This window comes from Amphibalanus amphitrite, unplaced genomic scaffold, assembly GCF_019059575.1.
Source record: "Amphibalanus amphitrite isolate SeventyFive unplaced genomic scaffold, NRLGWU_Aamphi_draft 000052F_arrow, whole genome shotgun sequence".
NCBI classification, from domain to species: Eukaryota; Metazoa; Arthropoda; class Thecostraca; order Balanomorpha; family Balanidae; genus Amphibalanus; species Amphibalanus amphitrite.
Genome location: NW_024881548.1, coordinates 509,910 through 529,976, shown reverse-complemented (window position 1 = coordinate 529,976; position 20,067 = coordinate 509,910). Strand labels below are relative to the sequence as shown.

At 56.2% G+C, this 20,067-nt stretch overlaps 2 protein-coding genes across 2 annotated transcripts in view; both read left to right on the top strand.

The window, feature by feature from the left end:
• Positions 1–3,228: 3,228 nt before the first annotated feature.
• Positions 3,229–20,067, top strand: part of LOC122377863 — a 38,019-nt gene continuing 21,180 nt past the window's right edge. The window contains exon 1 of the mRNA XM_043358378.1: positions 3,229–3,264. Within this exon, the coding sequence (XP_043214313.1) occupies positions 3,229–3,264 (36 nt within the window). The remainder of the gene's footprint in view (positions 3,265–20,067) is intronic.
• Positions 10,472–20,067, top strand: part of LOC122377906 — a 59,385-nt gene continuing 49,789 nt past the window's right edge. The window contains exon 1 of the mRNA XM_043358493.1: positions 10,472–10,639. The gene's annotated coding sequence lies outside the window, so the exon portion shown is untranslated. The remainder of the gene's footprint in view (positions 10,640–20,067) is intronic.

The following is a 20,067-nucleotide window of genomic DNA, read 5'->3' as shown; positions in this document are numbered from 1 at the left end:
AACAGGTAACTGCTAAGTTCCTAGCCCGTATGTGATGCAACATTAGCTTGCGATGCAGTCCATGCACGGTCGTATGCTTGTTTAATGATCTGATCAGTGTGGTATCGATTGGAAATATAAAATACTGGCAATATGTGGCAAATGTGGCAATAGCAAATAATATCAATATGTCGTCTGAATGCAAATGATGCAACCAAGGCTAATTTAACAAGCGTCGTATATCATCACCGTGGGGAAGAAGTAATTTTGTCGAACCGCGCTGAGGTCAGTGTTCCTTAGTTTCGAGGTCCGGCGCTTGTGGTCTGGCTCGTGAAGCAGCTGGACTACCTTATCACGAGTCCGATCGAACTTCCTTCGACCGAGGCCAAGTGACGAATGACGCTCCAATGACTGCGTCCGAGGAGTCGGCCGGCAGGTCTGCCACCTGAGCGGCGGGCACTCAGTGCCGTTTTCCCCGCTCGCTCCACTTCCTCCTTCGCTGCTTTCCCAGACAGGTACCGAGTGAGAGGGCCGCTCCAACAGCGCCAACAGTGCAGGCCACAGTCATGGAATGCTGGTACAGGATAATATTACATTTTACAAGCTGAACTATATTGGTTTAGCCGTGGTCGGGCATGCGTGGTTTGCGCCCTCCGGCTGCTTCAAGCAACCCTGCCGGCCGCTTAGCACCGCAGAGAATTCGAGGAGTATGACCGCGTTCTGCAGTGAGACGGAGCGTGACCGCCGGCTCCGACTGGGACTCTCAGCGGCTGCGGCCGTCTGTCTGTCTGTCCGTCTGTGTCGTTCTGTTGTCTGACTGAACTGGCGCTTATGTCATAACGAGTGCACAGTGATGACTGTGACTCATACTGCACCAGACGCTCTATAAAGGCACCAACCGCCGGACACGGGAGTAATATCGCCACACTCATATCCTCCACAAAATACACAGATACTAACACACAGGAACTCGCGTTACTGCGCCAGCATGAGTCAGAGATCAAGTTCACGGTCGTTCAGTGTTGTGGGTTATGCGAGTTTATTATTACAGGAGTTTTATACCAACATTTGGATTATTTCCTGGGCAATTTGTTCAAGGCGGCGCCATAATGCCTAGCATCAAAACAGTCGTTTGATTCAGATTGAAGCGATATGATCTAAGAGGATATCGAATTCCGCTTCCGAGGGCCAGCATTCAGCCTAGAAGTACCCAAAATGCACGCTACGGTATCAGTGGGCTGAAGCCGATCTACGCTGGGCTAGAGTGACCGTTATATGGATTGTGTCGCTAAAAAATGACGTGCCTTGACCGCGTGCTAGATTGTGCATGCTGGGTTGGTATGCTGATAATCCGTAGCTGGTGTGGGGCTGCACAGTTGTAGCTAAAAGCTCGTAATAATCCAGCGGATGAGTCGTGAGTGTCACCCACCTTCTCTGCATATAAATATGGCTTAGGGATGCCTGCATATCTGCATACGGCAGTGCTGCTATCGGGACATGACAATTCCGTGGCCCTAAAACCAACAAAAGCGACGAAAATACCACACAGCCTTCACAAGTATTTATTACTCGACTGTCGGCCACCTGGACACTGGCAGCGGGCGCCAATGCCGTCCGGAGCCTATGGCCCGGGACTCCTGTACTTAGCGACGGTGATTGTGTGGGCTCTCTGTTTCTCTGTGCCACTAATAGGCTTTGTTCAGGGACGTCGTGGTGTGGAACCTACTTGACCCTGACCGAGCGTTTGTCGGTATACGGTGACAATCTGTGACTGCTCCTTTGGCACATCGGATTTCCTCGTACTCCGGCATCCGGGAGGAAACTTAGAGGTGTCATTCTTGTCTCAGGTTCCCTTGAAACGTCTAAATCCTCGTGTAGTGCTGTTATGCTCGGAAAGCACATAACAACATGCAAACATTTTACATGTTCAGCTCAGCACTGAGAGCTGCCACTGTTTCAAATCATGTTAACTCTTTCGTGGCGAGGCAGTGGATAAAAATACAAGTAACACCGTGCTGGAATGTCTTTGTGAAAGATCACAGAAGCAATTCTACAAATAAAACTTAACAAAACAACGCAAGTAAAACACAATGAAGAAGCTGAAAACGGAAACAACATGACACGCATGCATACTTTGCGTGCGGTGTTGACAACTTGTCGTGTGAAACAGTTGTATAATTTTTAGGAAGACTTCAGGGTCATAACTCAGTAGGTAGGTATAGCATTTGTCACCGACGAAATGAACTGCCCTGTTGTTCTTCTCTTTCGTTTTACATTTGACAGCCACGCGTGATCTATCGCAGTACTGGTCATGCCCCGTGAGCCTGGACCAGCTCTTGTGTTAGTTTCTCGTCTCAAGTTCTAATTGCCTACAATTTGTCACTCGCGCTATCGCTTCACACTTGACGGCTGTTCGTGCTCGCCGCCGCCGTATCGTATAACCGAACGTGCCGCGCGAGCCTGCTCTGGCTCTTCTCACAGGTTTCTCGTTTCATATTCTAATTGCTTTTAGATGTACGACTGATTGTTCTTTGTGCCCGCGGCGGCTCCTCGAGTCGCTGCGGGCAGTCTCCACTTGAACGCCACCGGGTACAGTCCTCGGTGGCGGTGCGCGGCTCCGCCGGCGCCCCGATGTGCGCCGGTGTAGTGAACCCGTGACGGAATCGTGCGCGATTCCGACGGCACCCCCAGCGGGTTGCCAACGTGAACAGTGACGGAGTCGTGCCACCGAGCACGATTCCGAGGGCACCCCCGTTCGTGTGCCCAGTGAACGCCACTGAGCCCAGCTCAGTGGCAGTGCGCGAATTCGCCGGCGCCCCGACGAGCGCCGGCGTATTGCAGTGCAGTGAACGGCTCTGACGGCGCCCCGTCCGCGGCGGCGCCGATGTGTCATCTGAACTCTGAACAGTGAACTTCATCGACAGTGCTCACTGTGTTTTTCTCTGGTCCACCTGTCTACTCTGCGCTCCTCATTTCACCCTCGTCTACCGTTCGTCATCATCTATCGTCCGGATTTCTTCAATACATTCTTCAAAATTCATCGAAGTTTTTCCTCCGCTACAATAAATGTCCCGGCCCCCATCAGAGGCTCGTCAGGGTCGGCGACATTTAATGGTCCTCCGGGCCGGATCAGGCCAGAAGAAATCAGAAGCGGAGGAAACTTCATCGAAAATGGAAAAACAAGAAGGGAGACCGCAAAGTGAAGGCGCTGTCGGCGGAGTTCCTGTGACGATAGAAACTGAAGAAACCATGGAGGTTTCGACGCTGCAGCAGCCGCGCCCTGAGGTGAGTTCCAGTTCGTCAGCATCCCGCGCATCCGCTGAGGCTCAGCTCACGGCGCGAAAAAGGGCTCTGCATGTGAAACAGTTGGAAAAACGACTGGAGATGGAGCGACAGGAAGCGGAGCGAAAGCAGCAACAAGAAGAGAAGTTGAGGCGGCAGCAAGAGGAGTTGAAGCGTCATGAAGATGAAGTGAGAAGACGACGTGAGCTGCAAATCGCAAAAGATGAAATGGAACAAGCTGCACTAGAGGCACAATGGCGACAGCAGATGAATGATCGACGAAACGCCGGCAGAAGGGACGACTTCATGAAAGCTGAACGGGAAGGACAGCGAACGGTTACTACGAGACTCCCGCAGTCCGAAATATCATTCCACTGTCCTCTCCCTCTCCCTGCTAGCCCCGTCCCAGCTAGCCCTCAGATCAGCAGACCATCGTGGATCGACGAGTTACCCAAAGATAGGATACCGGCGTCAGAAAGTGTCCAGAAGTTGAAAGTTACGGACAGCCAGAAAGTGACAACCAGATGGATCTCCATCGCTACTGCCCAGGTACTTGGCATCTCATTCGACAACCAGCTACCCGCTGGGCCAGACCTGCTGAGCTCGGAAAAAGAACTCGCTAGCAACAAGAACCTGAAAGAGGTGACTCAAGAATCCTGCTCGAAAGAAGGACGCCTCCGAAAAGTGAACCCAGGTGAAACAGCTGAGGCAGCAAAATCCCTGCAGCATCCCTCAGCCAGAAAACCGAGCGAAGACCCGGAAATCCAGGTGATCTCCGACTCCGACGCTGCTGCCCAGGTGCTTGGCGCCTCGTGCAACAATCGACCACTCGCTGAGTCAGACATGCGGAAAAGTCAAACTGACGTCCCGCAACGATTCCAGGAAAGGGCTGTGGCCTGCGTAGCGGATATCCAGGAGACGGCTGATCAGAAACAGTTCATCCGACAAGAAAGAACGGCTCAAAACCGCCTCTCGCCTGACCTGAACGACGGACAAAAATCAGACCAGAACGAGAAGGAAGAAAACGTCTTCAAAACCGAATCGTGGCTGGCGTCCGCTGACCTTGTGCCGCAGAAAACAGTCACCGATCATGATGCAGATGCACAAGTCAAACTGAAGACAGAGACCACGAAAGCGCGACACGGCAGTGTCTGTATGGACGACGCCCATCAACCAGAACGAACCGTGTCAGAGGCCGCCAGAGCAGTAAGAAGAGATGGTCCCGATCTGCTCACAAAGGAAAACTTACGGCTCGAAAACCAGATGAACAACACGAGTGAAGTGCAAAGCAGCACACCATATGTGAGACAAGCACACCCCGATGCGGACTACGATGACACCTATCTCCCTGCGGAAGGAGCTCTGGGTGCTGTCTGGGACGAAGAGCGAGACTCGCCGAGTGCCCAGTTCCGAGACAGTAAGAAGCAGACGACCAGACGAGGAGCGCTCAGGAGAACTGCGGTTATCTTCGACCCCGTGAGGATCGCCGCTCCGTATCGGATCACGGTGCAGATCCTCAAGGAGAAACTCTGGATGCTACGACACATCCGGAGCCGATGGAAGAAAGAAAAAAATCCCAAAACCTGGCACATCGAAAGGACTCTGGTCCCTGGTTCGAGAACAGAGCTCCTGCCAGGACCGGACAGACGAGTGCGCGCTGTACGACTCGTCACTGCGAATGGAGCGACCCACACACGGCCGGTCACGTGGTCGCTGTCCTAGAAGAAGCAGCTCAGCTGTAGTGAACGGGTTTGTCGCCACATCATTCCCACATCCTGACAGCTGTACTTCGACCGTACTCCCACTGACCCACTGAGCCTGGCCTATAGACCATTTCTGAAACTTCATCTCGCCCTCCGTCCCGTGGAGCAGACACCAAACTCGCCGAGATTTATGTCTTTTCCCGTGTCCCCCTCTAGCCCGGCTCGCCACATGGACCGCTTTCCCCTCCCCCGTCCGCGCAGCCGGCCATTAGGCACGAGTGACATCTGGAGGTGGGGGAGCTCAGCTGAGTGGCGCGTGCCGCGCTGCCGGTTGACACTGACCTTGAGTACCGAGGGAAACTGAGGCGACGAAGGACCCTGCTGACCTACTGAGAGCAGCGACCGATCAGCTGACTGCTGGAAGGACAGCACATCAGCTATTCTGGAGAACGACAACCGAAACCGGCAACAGCCGTGTGAACACTCGCGTTGCGTTTCTGGTGTAGCCGAACACTGCGCACCGGAGACTGGCGTCAGAAGTGACAAAGTGACGCGACCAGTGGACTAATGTGCAGATGACCAGGGACGAGGTCTAGCGCAATGAACGATTGTGAAGGTGCCGAAAGTGTTTGCATTCGTTATGATTTAGTACTAAGTGATATAGGTAGTGTACCATAAATCTGTATAGGTGCTTGTGTAGTTTAGGAAGAACTCGCGAGAACCTGCGTAGCGAAGTCGTGAATCTCGTGGATGTACAGAATGTTCCGTCGGTGTTCAGTGGTTGTGTGATCTCCCGTCTTAAGTCGATCACAGGGGAGGAGTGTGTCACCGACGAAATGAACTGCCCTGTTGTTCTTCTCTTTCGTTTTACATTTGACAGCCACGCGTGATCTATCGCAGTACTGGTCATGCCCCGTGAGCCTGGACCAGCTCTTGTGTTAGTTTCTCGTCTCAAGTTCTAATTGCCTACAATTTGTCACTCGCGCTATCGCTTCACACTTGACGGCTGTTCGTGCTCGCCGCCGCCGTATCGTATAACCGAACGTGCCGCGCGAGCCTGCTCTGGCTCTTCTCACAGGTTTCTCGTTTCATATTCTAATTGCTTTTAGATGTACGACTGATTGTTCTTTGTGCCCGCGGCGGCTCCTCGAGTCGCTGCGGGCAGTCTCCACTTGAACGCCACCGGGTACAGTCCTCGGTGGCGGTGCGCGGCTCCGCCGGCGCCCCGATGTGCGCCGGTGTAGTGAACCCGTGACGGAATCGTGCGCGATTCCGACGGCACCCCCAGCGGGTTGCCAACGTGAACAGTGACGGAGTCGTGCCACCGAGCACGATTCCGAGGGCACCCCCGTTCGTGTGCCCAGTGAACGCCACTGAGCCCAGCTCAGTGGCAGTGCGCGAATTCGCCGGCGCCCCGACGAGCGCCGGCGTATTGCAGTGCAGTGAACGGCTCTGACGGCGCCCCGTCCGCGGCGGCGCCGATGTGTCATCTGAACTCTGAACAGTGAACTTCATCGACAGTGCTCACTGTGTTTTTCTCTGGTCCACCTGTCTACTCTGCGCTCCTCATTTCACCCTCGTCTACCGTTCGTCATCATCTATCGTCCGGATTTCTTCAATACATTCTTCAAAATTCATCGAAGTTTTTCCTCCGCTACAATAAATGTCCCGGCCCCCATCAGAGGCTCGTCAGGGTCGGCGACAGCATTTTACCGAGCGACTTTCAAATATGCTGGCGACTTTCCGCTATTTGGTTACTGTGCCTTGGGATTCAAAGAAATTTGATGATGATCATTTTATATAATTGGCGTTATCAATGAATGCAAGTTCCGAAACGCAACAGCCTCACGCTCCTTTTTGGTGAGGCATGATTGTTATTTGTTCGACTTGATAAATTCCCGGTCTCCCTACTTCATCGTCCCGACTCTCGAGACATTGATATCAGTGCGTCGAACTGGACTCTCCAGCCCAGCAGTCAGCGATTCTGAGCGATACGGAATCGTAAGGGCCCCTGTCCCTGAACGGTGAACGTGCAGGCCATACGTGACGGGGATCACGTCGTCGCTCGGTTGCATGAGTGAACCGGCATAACGTATAATGGGCCTCATGAAACAGTCTTTTGGTGCGTGCCTGCACATGGAACTGGAACGGGAGGATTATCACACTATACCTATGTTGGCTGACTGACGCATTGAATGACACCACCATGTGCATGACAAGGATGACCAGATTTATCAACGGTTATTTGGAAACGGGAAAGCCGCCTCATTGACCTGATTATTCATGTTTTACAAGCAGGCTCAAAACTTACTTTGGTTTCTAAGATGGGAAAGCCCTTGAGACGTCTTAGTCTTTGTGTGTTATTTTTACCCGAAAAGCACATGACAACATGTACGCATTTTTAAGAAATCAAATAAGCCCACTGTTGCAAATCGTTCCGTTTTTATTCAGGTGACACCAAAGGTCGGTAGGCGCTGGTTACACCATCCGAAGCCATGCACCCAGGCCGTGCTGTAGACAGGGTCACGGGTTTCGATAGCGCATACCTCATTATGCTGCCACCTGCCATTGTTCTCCGCCCCGGTATTAGAAACCGGGTGCGAATATCTCGGCTGTTTTCCCATTGGCGGGCGCGATGTGTGTGCATTAGACGGTCGGAGCTGCTGCTGACACAACTATAATCGGTGCGCCGGTGTCACCGCGGGTCGTGGCTGCCGGCGCGGCTGGCGACATCCACGGGGTCCCGTTCACACGCCGTACTCACTGCTCATCCGGCTGGGGTGGCACAACGGCCGCCATCCGCCTGTCAGGGCGGGTTTAGAGGTTACAAACGGGTGGGGAGGTAGCGAGCATCGGTCAGAGTGCAGGGAGTGTTCAGAAAGGGGTGAGCGGAACGGTAGTTGTTACCGTTGCCGGTGTGAATAGAGATTTCCCCTTCGTTGGTAAAGTAGGCATTTAATTTAAAAAGGAGAAGATGGAGTAGAAACGTTACCATCAGTGGCGGTGGAACACCTTCAATTAACCCGGCAGTTGCTGGGGTATTTCGCCACCCACCGTTTGCTGGGGGGGGGGGCGTTAAACGCCCCCAGCCGATAACTCGAGAACCAATAGGCGCAGCGAAACGCACGAGGCGGCAAACGAAAGACCGCGACGAGACGCTTCATATGAGTACTTTAAAGTTGAATTTTGAGGTCACGGGTCGGGTCAAGGTCAGGTCAAACACCTAAAATCGGGCTTTCAGTAGCATGGACTTCAGGACTTCGCAATGGGCGCCTCTCGCCATAAACTCTGTCAAAACGGTGCACAATCCATCTTATAAGGCCTACAAGAGTGTCAGCTCCATGTAGGGGTCAGTCAAGCATAGGTCAGGGTCAAGGTCAGGTCAACCGGGTAGGCACATATCCCCGAAAATCAAAACTGATATTCGCAGCCTGTGACACATGTTTTATAGGTAATTTGGGGCGTAGAACACGATGGTGACATTCATTTTATCATATGTGTACGTGTTTGGCTCAAAAAGTTCAATTTAAGAAATTCATGTATCATGGTCGTGAAGTAGTCACGAAAAATTGCCAAGATTCAGTTCAAGATTATGGAAAATGCGGAACGATAATCAATAATCGAAGATAGCCATTTGATTGATCATGGTATTGGCAGTCTAATGGCGTTTATGGCATGTCTGTATGTCTATTCTGTGATTTTATATGATTTTTTGAACATATGCCGTTTTTGGTCGAAAACTCAGAAATCATGACGTCACTAAAACCTTGATATCTCAAAAATTTTCGGACCGATTTTTTTGAAACTTTGTCACAATAACCTTCAATCAATTCCCTACAGGTACCCAAAATTTGGCGCGCCTGCGGCGCGCCGTTTTTATGCTATGGCCCGGCGAAAAAAGTGGGGGCGTTTAACGCCCCCCCCAGCAACTCGCGGGTTAAGGGGGGGGGGGGGCACTGCCGACTTTTTGTCCCATTCTTTCCATGCAACGCCCATAGGGCTTATGTTAAAATGCCAAAATCAAAAGGGGACAAGGTGCCCCGGTGCCCTCCCCGTTCCGCCGCCTACGGTCATCATCTTTTAAAATTTTGTAGAATATGTTGCTCTTCATGGAAATAAGATAATAAAGCTTCATCGTCTTTGGTCATGATTGTGATCGCGCTTGAATGGTACGATTAATTACAACTAACATGTGGTGAGCCCGTCCTTTCACATGGTGCAGTAAGCGATTAGGATGACGCTGCACATTGCACAGTGCACACTGCACACTGCACAGTTTTCAAAGTTCAGCTCCCATTTAGCTAGTTTTTGGTTCTAAGCATTTTCTTTACCTCGAGACGAATAAAAATTACGATAATTTTATTGCAGTCCAATGCTGCACGGAGCGACCGTTGAACAACGATATTATCGCCACTAGATGGCAGTGCGCTCGAACGCCTGAAGGTAGGCTAGCCCGCATGGCTCCGCGGCCCGAGATACAAGTGCGAACTGATATGACGCAGCGGGAACCAGTAGCGGCGGACACCCTCAATTAAGGGGGGGGGGGGCACTGCCGACTTTTGGTCCCATTCTTTCCATGCAACGTTCATAGGGCTAATGTTATAATGCCAAAATCAAAGAGGGGCACGGTGCCCCGGTGCCCTCCCCGTTCCGCCGCCTATGGCGGGGCCGGGAACCTCAATTTCTAATCCTCTCAAGTCTCAAGTGAAGAGGAGACACTAGAGACGATGCATTCGCAGTTAAAGTGACATTTTGGATGGACTGAAAAAATGTCATGAGTTCCGTCAAGTGACCGCCGGTGTCTGACTTGGACTGGGCCGATTGCCGAAACAGTCAACGGATCTATAAGCTGCCAACTGGGCAGGCTAGCGAGGACATAAATCTGAAGTTTCTTTTTATTAAGAGGCTAAAAACCAGCACTGTTTCTCCGCAGCTCTGAACCGGGCACCTAATCGCAATGGAGCCGCGGCCGCGGCCCTGACTGCCTCTCGACCTTTCGAGGTCCCGAATCCGAACGACCCCAGAGGCCGGTGTCATGCCGCCCGGGCTCCAGTCACGCTCGCTGTGTGCATATGGATGGACAGCCGCCTGTCAATTATCCATCTCCGTGTCATTTCGTTTACGCTGGACGCTCGAGACGCGCCATTTGCATAATCCACTGTGTGGAGGTCGTTCGTGGGAGACGCCGGACGGAGGCGCGTCCTTTGTGTCACCGTCCGTCCATGACTGACCTCGCTGACCCCAACCCCCTCCCCCTCCGCTCACCCTGGGACACACGGCACGTGACCCTGTCTGCCCCGGGGCGGTCCCCTAGGGAAGCCGGCCAGGCGCAGACCACGTGCAGCGCCGGCCGGCCGGCCGGCTGCTGGCGCAGTCAGCTGGCGCCGCCGAGCAGCTGCCGCCCCTCCCCTCCCCTCCCCTGCCCAGTCCCACCCCTCCACGCCGCGCGGCGCGGCGCTCGTCGAGCGGCGGCGGGCAGTCGGCCCGTCGGCCAAGCAGTCGGCGACCAGACGCTACAGCGTGAGGGGTGCGTGTTGGAGTGGCGGAGATATAGGAGGACTTTGGGTCTCTTGGCGCCTGGACGCGTCGCTGTGTGAGGACTGTTGACTGATTGCTGGCTTGGAGAGCTGTAGGAAAGCAGTTGGAGCTCCGCAGACATTGAAGCTGAAAGAGCGGTGAGTATCCGAAAACCGAAATGCATGTGGTGGCGGGTCAAATGTGAATTGGTGTGCAGTGTGAAGTCTGAACGCTAACACCAGTGTTTGTTATGAACTTGGGAAATGCAATTGCCCAATTACCCACTGCGTTGCAGCGTTGGACTTATCTCGTGCTGATGCCCTCGTACGTCAGATTTAGTCGTTGATGACTTTGCATGTCATGTTCACGTCATGCGATGATGCCGTGTTCAGTTGACAAGTGACACGCAGTCAGATTGCTGGGCTTAAGGATATGGTTTCTGATTTATGTTCGATTCAGGTTCTGTCTGTCGCGAGTCTATTCACGTTGAGTCGGCCCGGGCACCTACGACTGACGAGAACGGACGATATCAATATATCCCGTCTGTTGTCTACTCAGCACGGTCTCAGCACTATATAGCCTGACAGGCGGCAGCTGCCGGCTACTGCTGTCAACTTGCAATGCAAAATGTGCCTGCGACTTACCTTTTTTTGCTACAGCCTGCATTGCACTTAGAGTCGTACACTTGATGTCCTAGGTCTTGCTACCTCGTTACCTCAACACTGTCGGCCTCGTCCTAGAGAGCAACAGCGAATTCGCTCTCCTAAGCCAGTTATCATGCTCGTTGTTGAAGGATAATCATACAAATAAAGTACCTGCATGTCCATCCAAGAACCTTGAAGGGATTTAGTGCAAACTACGGAACACTGCCTGTCCGCTGTTGAAATACGACGACAAAGCTTTGACACACGAAAAGGAGGCGTCGTCATGTCGAGTCGCTCAGCTAAGTCCGTAGAAGGATGAGAACGTTGTTTGGATTATAAATATGCACTTTGGTTCCTGGATCACAAACGATAATGATACATTTGCACGAGAACGAAAATACGAAATTCCGAAAACTTGAGTCTTGAACAGCGCGACCTAATTCTATTTTGTTTTCGTGTCTCGTACCAGCACAACCCGGATAAAGTATCTGCTCGTTCTTTATGCATGCTGGCACCTAATTTGTTTCTCGGCGGCCTTGAGTTTGAAAGGCACGTCGCTGCGAGCCGTTTTGAACCGGGAAGAAGGAATCTGAACGCCTGGGAACAGCAAAGTCCTGAAGATTACACGCCGAAGTCGGCCGTAGCCCGCGGCCGACAGTAAATACCATCTGGCAGGGAGCACCGCCTCCTTTGTTGTTCGAGGACGGAGTCGGACACGAGTTCGCGAGTCGGCCGCGTCCAGCTGCGCCATAGTCGTGTGAAAGGTGTGCTGCTCCGCCGGCCAAATTTGCACCTGGCGCTAACGGCGAGGGGTCTGTGATTGAGCCACGGAGCCGGGAGGCTGGAGAGCAGCACAGAAGCTTGAAACTGGCGTGGCTCCTGGCGGGCCGGACGTCCTGAGAAATGGACAGACTAAAGAACAAGGACAACAGGCGGTCGGTCACACAAACAGGATAAACAGGGAGCCAGTCTCCCGGACGGACAGCTCCATAGTCCATACCCGAGGCAGACGTGACGTCTGTTGAGCAATCCTGGGGCGCCAGATAACCAGGACCGCTGCTGTGTTGGGAAATACATGATAATCGGCGATACTGACCACTTTGGGCTCCGGTTATCTCTCTGACACCCCGATCGTTCTCTCCCAGTTTCTGCCTCCGCCCTCCGGCGCCCGCCGCCCGCCGCCTGCCGCCCTGCCCTTTGGGCCGTCACTCGAGGAGCGAGTGAGTGACACGCCCCGCCCCGGGTCGGGGATCGGTCTGGCACCACCGAGCGCGCTGCCGCGTCCCCCGCGGTGGCAGCTCCCCGCCGTCCGTCATGTCCGTGTCTGTCTCTCAGAGATTAGCGCCCTCCCCGCCCCGGCCGAGCCCCGCTCCAGCCTCGGCGCGTCGCTTGGTGTCAGCCAGAGGCACACACGTCTGTCAGATGGGTGTTTTCGGCACACTGAGGGCGCACCGTTCCAGTCCGTCAGCCGCCGATCGTCGCCTCTGGCATCACTGCGTGCGTGACGCCGTCTCGCCCTCACCTCTGGCCGTTGTCGCCTCCCTCCGATCACGCTGCCTATGCTGAAAGGAGCGGGACTAACCGCCACCACCACCACCACCGCCGTGGCTGTCGGCGTCACCCGTCGTTTGTCGTCAACACCTGTCAGCGAGGCGGCGGCGGCGGCGCCGTGGCTGGCACGTCTGTGTTTTTATATCGCGCTATCGAGACGGCGACCGGACGGCGGCGTCACGACCCACACGGGTACTGGCAGCTGGGCAGATCGTGGCGACAACGTCCACCTGGCCGCCGGATGGACACTCGACGGGGTGGACAACACACTGAGAGCTCTAGACGAGAGTGCTCGGCTGCTTATCATCATATGGATGGTTAGAGAGACTCGCTGTTGTTGAGCGCTGTATGTGAATGTGTCCCTGTGATGCCACATATAGAATGCAAGATTGTGTGAATCACCATAATCTCACTAAGCTTAGTAAACGATTTGGTGTCACCACCACGTTCCCGTCCGACGTCTCTGCCCATTTTCACGTCTCTCGCCGTCACGTCACCGTCCCGTCGTAGCCACGTCACGCATTGTGCGTGTCTGCGCGGCTGGCCGTCACGTCCGTCCCCGGAGGAAGCGGCTGCCGTTCGTCACGGCCGGCCAGCCGGTGCTTTGTGCGCGACACCGGAAGGGGCGCCTGGGAAACGGGCTGCTGCCGGTCGTGCAGCGAATACCCGGCGCTCCGAACCGACTGCGGAACGCCCAAGCGGTGTACTCGGGACGTAGGGTGCCCATCGCCAAGCCGTGACGACGTTTAAAATTCAGACTGCGAAGGAATTTGGCGAGAGGCTTAGTGGCTGTAATGCGACGTCTTTGATCGTGTGTTTAGGAAGCGTCGCGGGTTCTGTGGTCGATGACCCTTTCTGGTTTCAATTTGTGGTTCATGCTCCTTCTCGTATTTCTATAGGCTGGTGGTGTCGTGTTTCCCTGCGCTATGCGGCTCAGCTGTGGCGCGGGGTAGCGGCTGGGCGTCCGCCGCCGCTGCCGTTCACAATGCCTGCGGGGGCTGCCATGGCCGTCCCCACGCTCCCCTCGTGTCGCCGGTCAATAGGCCGCCACGGGTGGCCGTTTAAATCCCGCGGCGCGGACTGGCACGACGGCCGGCCGAGCGCCAACCGTCGGCATCTGCCGCCGCCTCCCCGGACGATCGCTGGGCCTCAGTACACACAGCCAGTGACGGGGCTCCGTGCCGCGTCTCTGTCCACCTGGCCGTCCCTCGGGCGTTCGGAGGCGCTGCGCTCAGCAGGCGGCTCTCCCTGTGTCGGAATGTGACGTGACGCGAGGAGACAGCGGCGCCGCTCTCCGTCGGCTCGGTGACGGTTCGGCGAACGGTGGCGACCTCGAGGCCGACGCCGGCTCCCCGGAACGACGGCCGATGACGCGGCGCACCCCCGCGGCCGGCCGCGTCACTCCCCGGGTTCGGGTCGCCCCGCCGGTGGTGTGTATCACGGCTCAGGCTCGCGCTGCCACCGGCCCCGTGCGTGCTGACGCCGGCCCAGCCAGCGCTGGAATGCGAGGGGCTTGGTCGACCGCTGGAGTGGGTTCATTAATCCCGACCTTCCGATACGCCCGAGCGGACCAATTCAGAAAGACCACTTCTTTCTGAGGCCGGACAGTTGAGTGTAATCGTCCAAAAAATGCGGTCCAGGAATTTCAAATGAAAAGTGTAGAACTGCTGAATGGTGGCTTTTAGGGCGTTGTGTGGAATGGCTAGGGTTAAGCGTTTTCGGTGGAACCAATGCCCTGCTGTTTGGACCCAGACTGGTTCGATTTTATTCCAGCACTGCTGTATGTATTTGCCACGGCGCTGGAGTCAGTCAAGTGATGCTGACGAGTTTGTTTTTCGCTGCTGCAGCTTCGGTTTGCAAGGCGAATCCATTGTGCATGGCCAGCACAAAGCAATTTCTCAGTCACATTTGAACGAACCGTCCTCAGCCGTCTGGCCTGCAGTATGCCACAAAGGCCAATTGTGATTTGATTGTCATTTATTCCCACATTGTTACTATGTCTATGCCACTTCTTTCGCTCAAAAGTCGACTTGACCTTTGATTCGTCGATAAATTTCGGGCTCCTTCGCCCGATAAGGCAGCATTGTGAAGCGATCAAGCGGCCGACGTAAATATGCTAGACTTTAACGGATATGCCTTGTTTGAATTTTGTTTGTGAGAGACCTTCTCTGATCACTGTGACCAAACAAAGTACGAAACCATCTTTACATTCCAAGCTCGCTTGAAATGCTTCGCATTTGTTGCTACTTGCGTACCTATTGCTCAGCCGAAAAACACCTCCGTCGCTTGAAGCCGGTCTGTCTGTCTGTATTTCCATACCGTCTGAATCGACATCCGTTTACTCATACCAGCTGGCTGACAGTTTCCCGTAGCCGGTCGCAGACGCGGCGGCGCTTTACCGCATACCCCGGAGGCCGAGCGGTGTCGTCCGTCCGTTCCCAGGCTGAGTGAACTGACACTGCGCGCCTCTGTCGGTACAGACGGGCTCTGCAGCCGTCGGACCCTCCCCGGACAGGAAACCGGGACTGATGGACGGCCGATGGCCCCGCTCGACCTGGGATGGGTGTGTCTCAGACCGGCTGCGGCTCCGCCAAAGTTTGCAGCATGTCTGACCCGACGCTGGCCCCTGGGCCGCCGCGCCGCCGCCGTTGTGGTTTCGGTGCAGGGTTTCGTCGACCGACCGCGGCCAGCCCACCTGGCGGCGGGTGATGACGGGTTTTTGTGGGTGGTGCTCGGGCCGCCTGTTTACGGCTTCTGTCGTCACAGTTGCGGTGATGAGAGCGAGACCAATGATGCGGTGGAGGCTGGGTCGGCTCATCTGTCCGTCTCCGTCGGCAGTCGGGAGGGTTCGCTCCGTCCGTATGAAATGGCGAGCTTGGTGCGCCCTCCGGCTCGGTGCCGTGGTGGCTTCATTACCGCCGGCTGGCGGAACGGAGCACCGCCGGCGGGCGTGCTCGTCTTTGTGCAATGACCTCCAGTGTGAGCGGCCGGCGCCGCGCCGCGCGGGTTCCCACCGTTACGGTCGGGTCAGGCTGGGTCGGCGGTAATGATCAGCCATTAGGGCAGCACGCCGCCTCCGGCAGGGTGCGTCAACCCCGCCCGGCCTGCCCCGCGCGCGGCAGTCGACTCCACCCACTCACCCGCCGCCCGCCCGACTTGACCCGCCCCGCCCTCGCCTCCACCCAGCTCACCCACCCCGGTTCGCCTCGTCATGGCGTGTCAGGTCAGGTCAGCTCTGCGCCACCCCTGGTTAGCCACTAGCCAGTCGCCAGAATTGACGAACTGCAGCCGGGACTGCCGATGTTGTGAAATGTGCCAGACGACGCGGCACGCTTTATGCGCATTCTCTATCTCCATCGCTCGTCTTGTCCAGATGGACAGTCTCAGCGCTCTCTTCGGTTTTGTTGGGTGTCCCAATCTGGGCAGGCCCGTACCAGGCCCGCCCGACCGGCTGTATGTCGTCATACCAACATCAAACTGCACACAAACGCTATCGAACTGTCAGGGCGACTGTCAGCGGCCACTGTTCCGACCCGCGGAGCTGTCCGTCCACGGAAGGTCGCTTCCAGCAACAGGTCGCTACGTCACGGTTCTACCGACTGACCACTGCACTGTCCAGTGCCGCCGGCCGGCTGGTCCCAGAATCGCCTGGCATATTTACCTGGCTCACCTGCGCGACCTGAATCACGGTGGTTAGTGCTAATCGCCGCCGGCCTTCCGCCGAGTCCGCTCATCGGTCGGCCGGGGCGGTGACGCGGATCAGAATGCGGTTGAATCATGAGATGTTGTTGGGTTACGACTTGCGCCACCGACCGGCCGGTAGAGGTGAGTGGGGCGGACAGACCCGTCACTGAACCCGGTACTGCCGGTCGGTCGGAGAAGCGGTGGCGATCCGCAGGGCGTGACGAAGCGAGCGGAGACCTCGGTCAGAAGTATGCATAGAACCGGTTCCGGAGGAGTGAGGCGTGGTGCCGGGTCACTTCGTCCGAGAAGTGAGGACAGAGCCGCGACCACGGGCGGGGCCTGTCGCCACCGGGCTTGAGGTAACAGTGTCTTGGACTGCTGTATCTTGTCCCATCTCGAACCACCTCATCACTCGCGGAATAATGATCTCATTTTACCACACTCTACGCCAGACTCGGTCGTGTTCACATACGTCAACTGTCTTTTTAATATCATCAATTTATCATTTACCTTGGCCACTAGGTGGTGACAGTTCATGTCATTTAACATCGCCCAAAATTACTTGGCCATGCTTCTAATCGAACGCCTAGCTCAGTTTTCTCTTCTCGTTGTGTACCTAGCCACTGCATCATTCAACGCCATTGCCCTTTCTCTCTCCTCTCTCACCGCTAACGCGGGATGGTAACTTTGTGAGCTAGACAGTGGCTGCAGGCTGGCTGATAGTTGCAGTCAAGGACGTTTTGTCTATCATATACCTACATTGCCACGATTCGCTGCAAGGGTCTTTGACTCTCTCGCAACTTCTAACGCCAGCATTTGCTCATTCTTGCGCTGTGCAGAGCTTATGCATGCTGAGCTGAATGTTATCAGTATGGTTATATTATGCAATAATTATTTTATGAGCGATGCTTTTACCTACCTATTGGGCCCATCGCATTTTATGGCTTGACTCTGGGACATAATGAGGCAAAAATGCGACTGATGAAATACGTCGATGCACATCTGTCAAAAAATGCGAGCTGGAGCGCGCCAGCCCAGCAGTCGCCCTCCTTTGTTCTCACAAGGGTCGACAACACTCATTTCGTGACGTCACGCTGCCTATCTGGAGCCCCAATAACGGTGGTCGACAGGCGGGAAGATAAAACGTAATCTGCCGCCCCATCCCGGGCAGGCGGGAGCCCGGCTGCCGGCGGCATCACACGAATAATTGTCGCAATTTGCCGGCGCACCGAGCCGGACACGGAATCGTCGAATTCGGAGAATGTCTTGTGGCCGACGAGTTCAGACTGCCCTGCGCGAGCGATTGCCCGTGACTGCAGCCAGACGGGCCCTGCTAGTTGCTACCGTGCCCCTGCGGGTAGATAGGCGCGGGCGGAGCGGCCGATTTCACTTTGTGCACCGAGAGAGCCGGGGGCGGGGCCACGGATGTGTTTACCCCGCTCCTGTTGTGGTTGATGAGTGAAACTAATTGTTTCCGTGCTGGCGCTGGTGCGCTCGGCGCCGGGGCCCGGGCCGGCCCGGCCGTGTGCAGTGCCGGCTCGGCGCGTATGGGTTCCACCTGTCTGGCGGACATGCCCGGCGCTCACCTGAATTTACCTCTGGGGTTTTCCTTCCGTCAGTGGGCCGTTTCCTGGACTCTCCCGGGCGGCTTTGTTTATTGGCTCAGGTGGCGTAGAGCCGCGTGTGAAGAGTGCTCGTTTGCCGGGCGGTCTCTGTGCCCCAGTGCTGATCTGCAGCCCTCCCTGGTGGCTGGCGGAAGTAAGCCGCCGCCCCGCCCTGACCAGCCCTTCCTCGGGCAGCCGGTGAGCCGGCCAACACCCAGCGGCTGCCCTGGGCGCAGGGCGGAGCCGCGATCGGCGCCCCGGTGCCGTCACACGGAGCTCCATTGTTTTGCCGCCTGATTAACCCAAAGCGGGTGGCCGCGGCCCGACCGTTGCCGCCGCCTCGGCCTTATACAGCGGGGAGCTGACGACCCGGCACGGACGGCCGTGGCCGGACACACGAACCGGCCGACAGGGGTGCGAGATCGGCCGGGATTAAGTTCACTCTGAGGCTAGAGCGCAATAAATCGAGCTGATAGAAGAGCCACGATTTGTCTGTTTGGTCTGAGCCCCATCGGTCACTACTCTCGTACCCGGCTGGTTATTTATATCGCCAGATTAGTCTGGCTGGTGTCAGGACGTAGCTTCCGGGTGATTGAGGATTTCATTTAACGAGCTTCTGGTGTATCCTCCAATCCTTCCATCTGACACGCCTATCTATTCTGTCCAGCTGTCTCTCCCATCTGCTCCAGCTGTCCCGTTGGCTCGTTCTCTCCAGTTGTCCTGTCCGTCGGTTCCTCCCAGCTGTCCCGTCCCGTCTGCCTATCCGGCCGTCTCTCTCGGCTGGCTGGCCACTTGGCTCGTCCATTAGCGTCTGCGCCGGCCCACTTCCGCCGCGGCCACCATCGGACTTCCCTGCCGGTCACTGAGTAGATCAGTAGCACGGCAGCCCGCCAGCAATGCCGCCGGCCGCCGCCGCGCCGCCGCCGCGATGGGCAGCCGAGCAGGCGGCCCTGCCGTGGGGTGACGCCGGTCGCGACGGCGCACCGCCCCGCTCGGCTGGACCCGATATGGCTCCGCACTAAATACCAGCGAGCGCGGCCGTGTGCGACGTCTTTGCGGCTCGACTCGGCCTGCTTTACGATATAATTGGATAGGTTTGACATGTAGAGCGGCGTTATGGCTAGAGTTAAACGCTCTGTCGGCGAGTGTCTGTGGGATTATATCGCTCCGGTATGTCGTTTCGAAATCAGATGAGTCTCGTCGTCTTTACTGCTCTTCTGACCAATCTGTCGCAGACAAAGGGCTCTGACCAGACCTATCCGTCGTCAATCGTGATTTCTGCAGCTGGAAGCGCACTGACCGGTTAGTGTGCGGGCGGGTGGTCGCCCTATTGAGCTCTCAAACAGGCATAAAGCCGCTGTCGCCGGCACGTGTGTGATCGGCGCCTACCGATCGACTGGCAGGGCGGGGTGCGTGTGCGTAGCTCGACGGCCGCGCCTGGCGCTGACGAATGGGGTCCGTGCTCGTTTCAACACCGGCTGGACGGAGCAGGACGTGAGCGATTGGCCCGGCTGCCGACCCGGGTCGTGGCGATTATCGGGCAGTGACCGGAGCTGACTGCGTGCAGCCGTGGTGCGCGATGACCTGCCGCTGGTGTTGGTGATGGCGGCGCTGGTGTTAGTGATGGCGGCGCTGGTGCCGGTTTGTGTTGGCTATGGTTGTGGTGCTGCTGCTGCGGTCGCTGCTGTGGTAGCGGAGGGTGTGGCTGCCGTTTCTGTGCCGACTGGAGATATCTAGCGCTGTGGTTAGACCCACAGCCGAATCGCAGCCTCATGCGGTGCCAATTCGGGCGCCGAAATCGGTCGGTCCGTCTCCCATCGGCCGCGGAGAGCGCCGAGTGGCCGCGGTTAGCCGGTCGGCCGTCGCCACACGCCATGTGTGGCCTGGAAAGGCTGCTGGCCGCGCCTCACAGTGCCGTGGGAGGTGGAGCTGCCGCAGTGGTCTGGTCCGAAGTCGAGCGGTGGTCTGTAGATCGGCTCCGGTAGCCACCGGTGGTCTGTTGTCCTCACAGGTCGTCCTGCACGGCATACAGTTGCATCATGGACCGGGCATGACAACAGCGGGTCGACTGTTATCATGGCAGCTCGGGCCGTTGGCAGGATA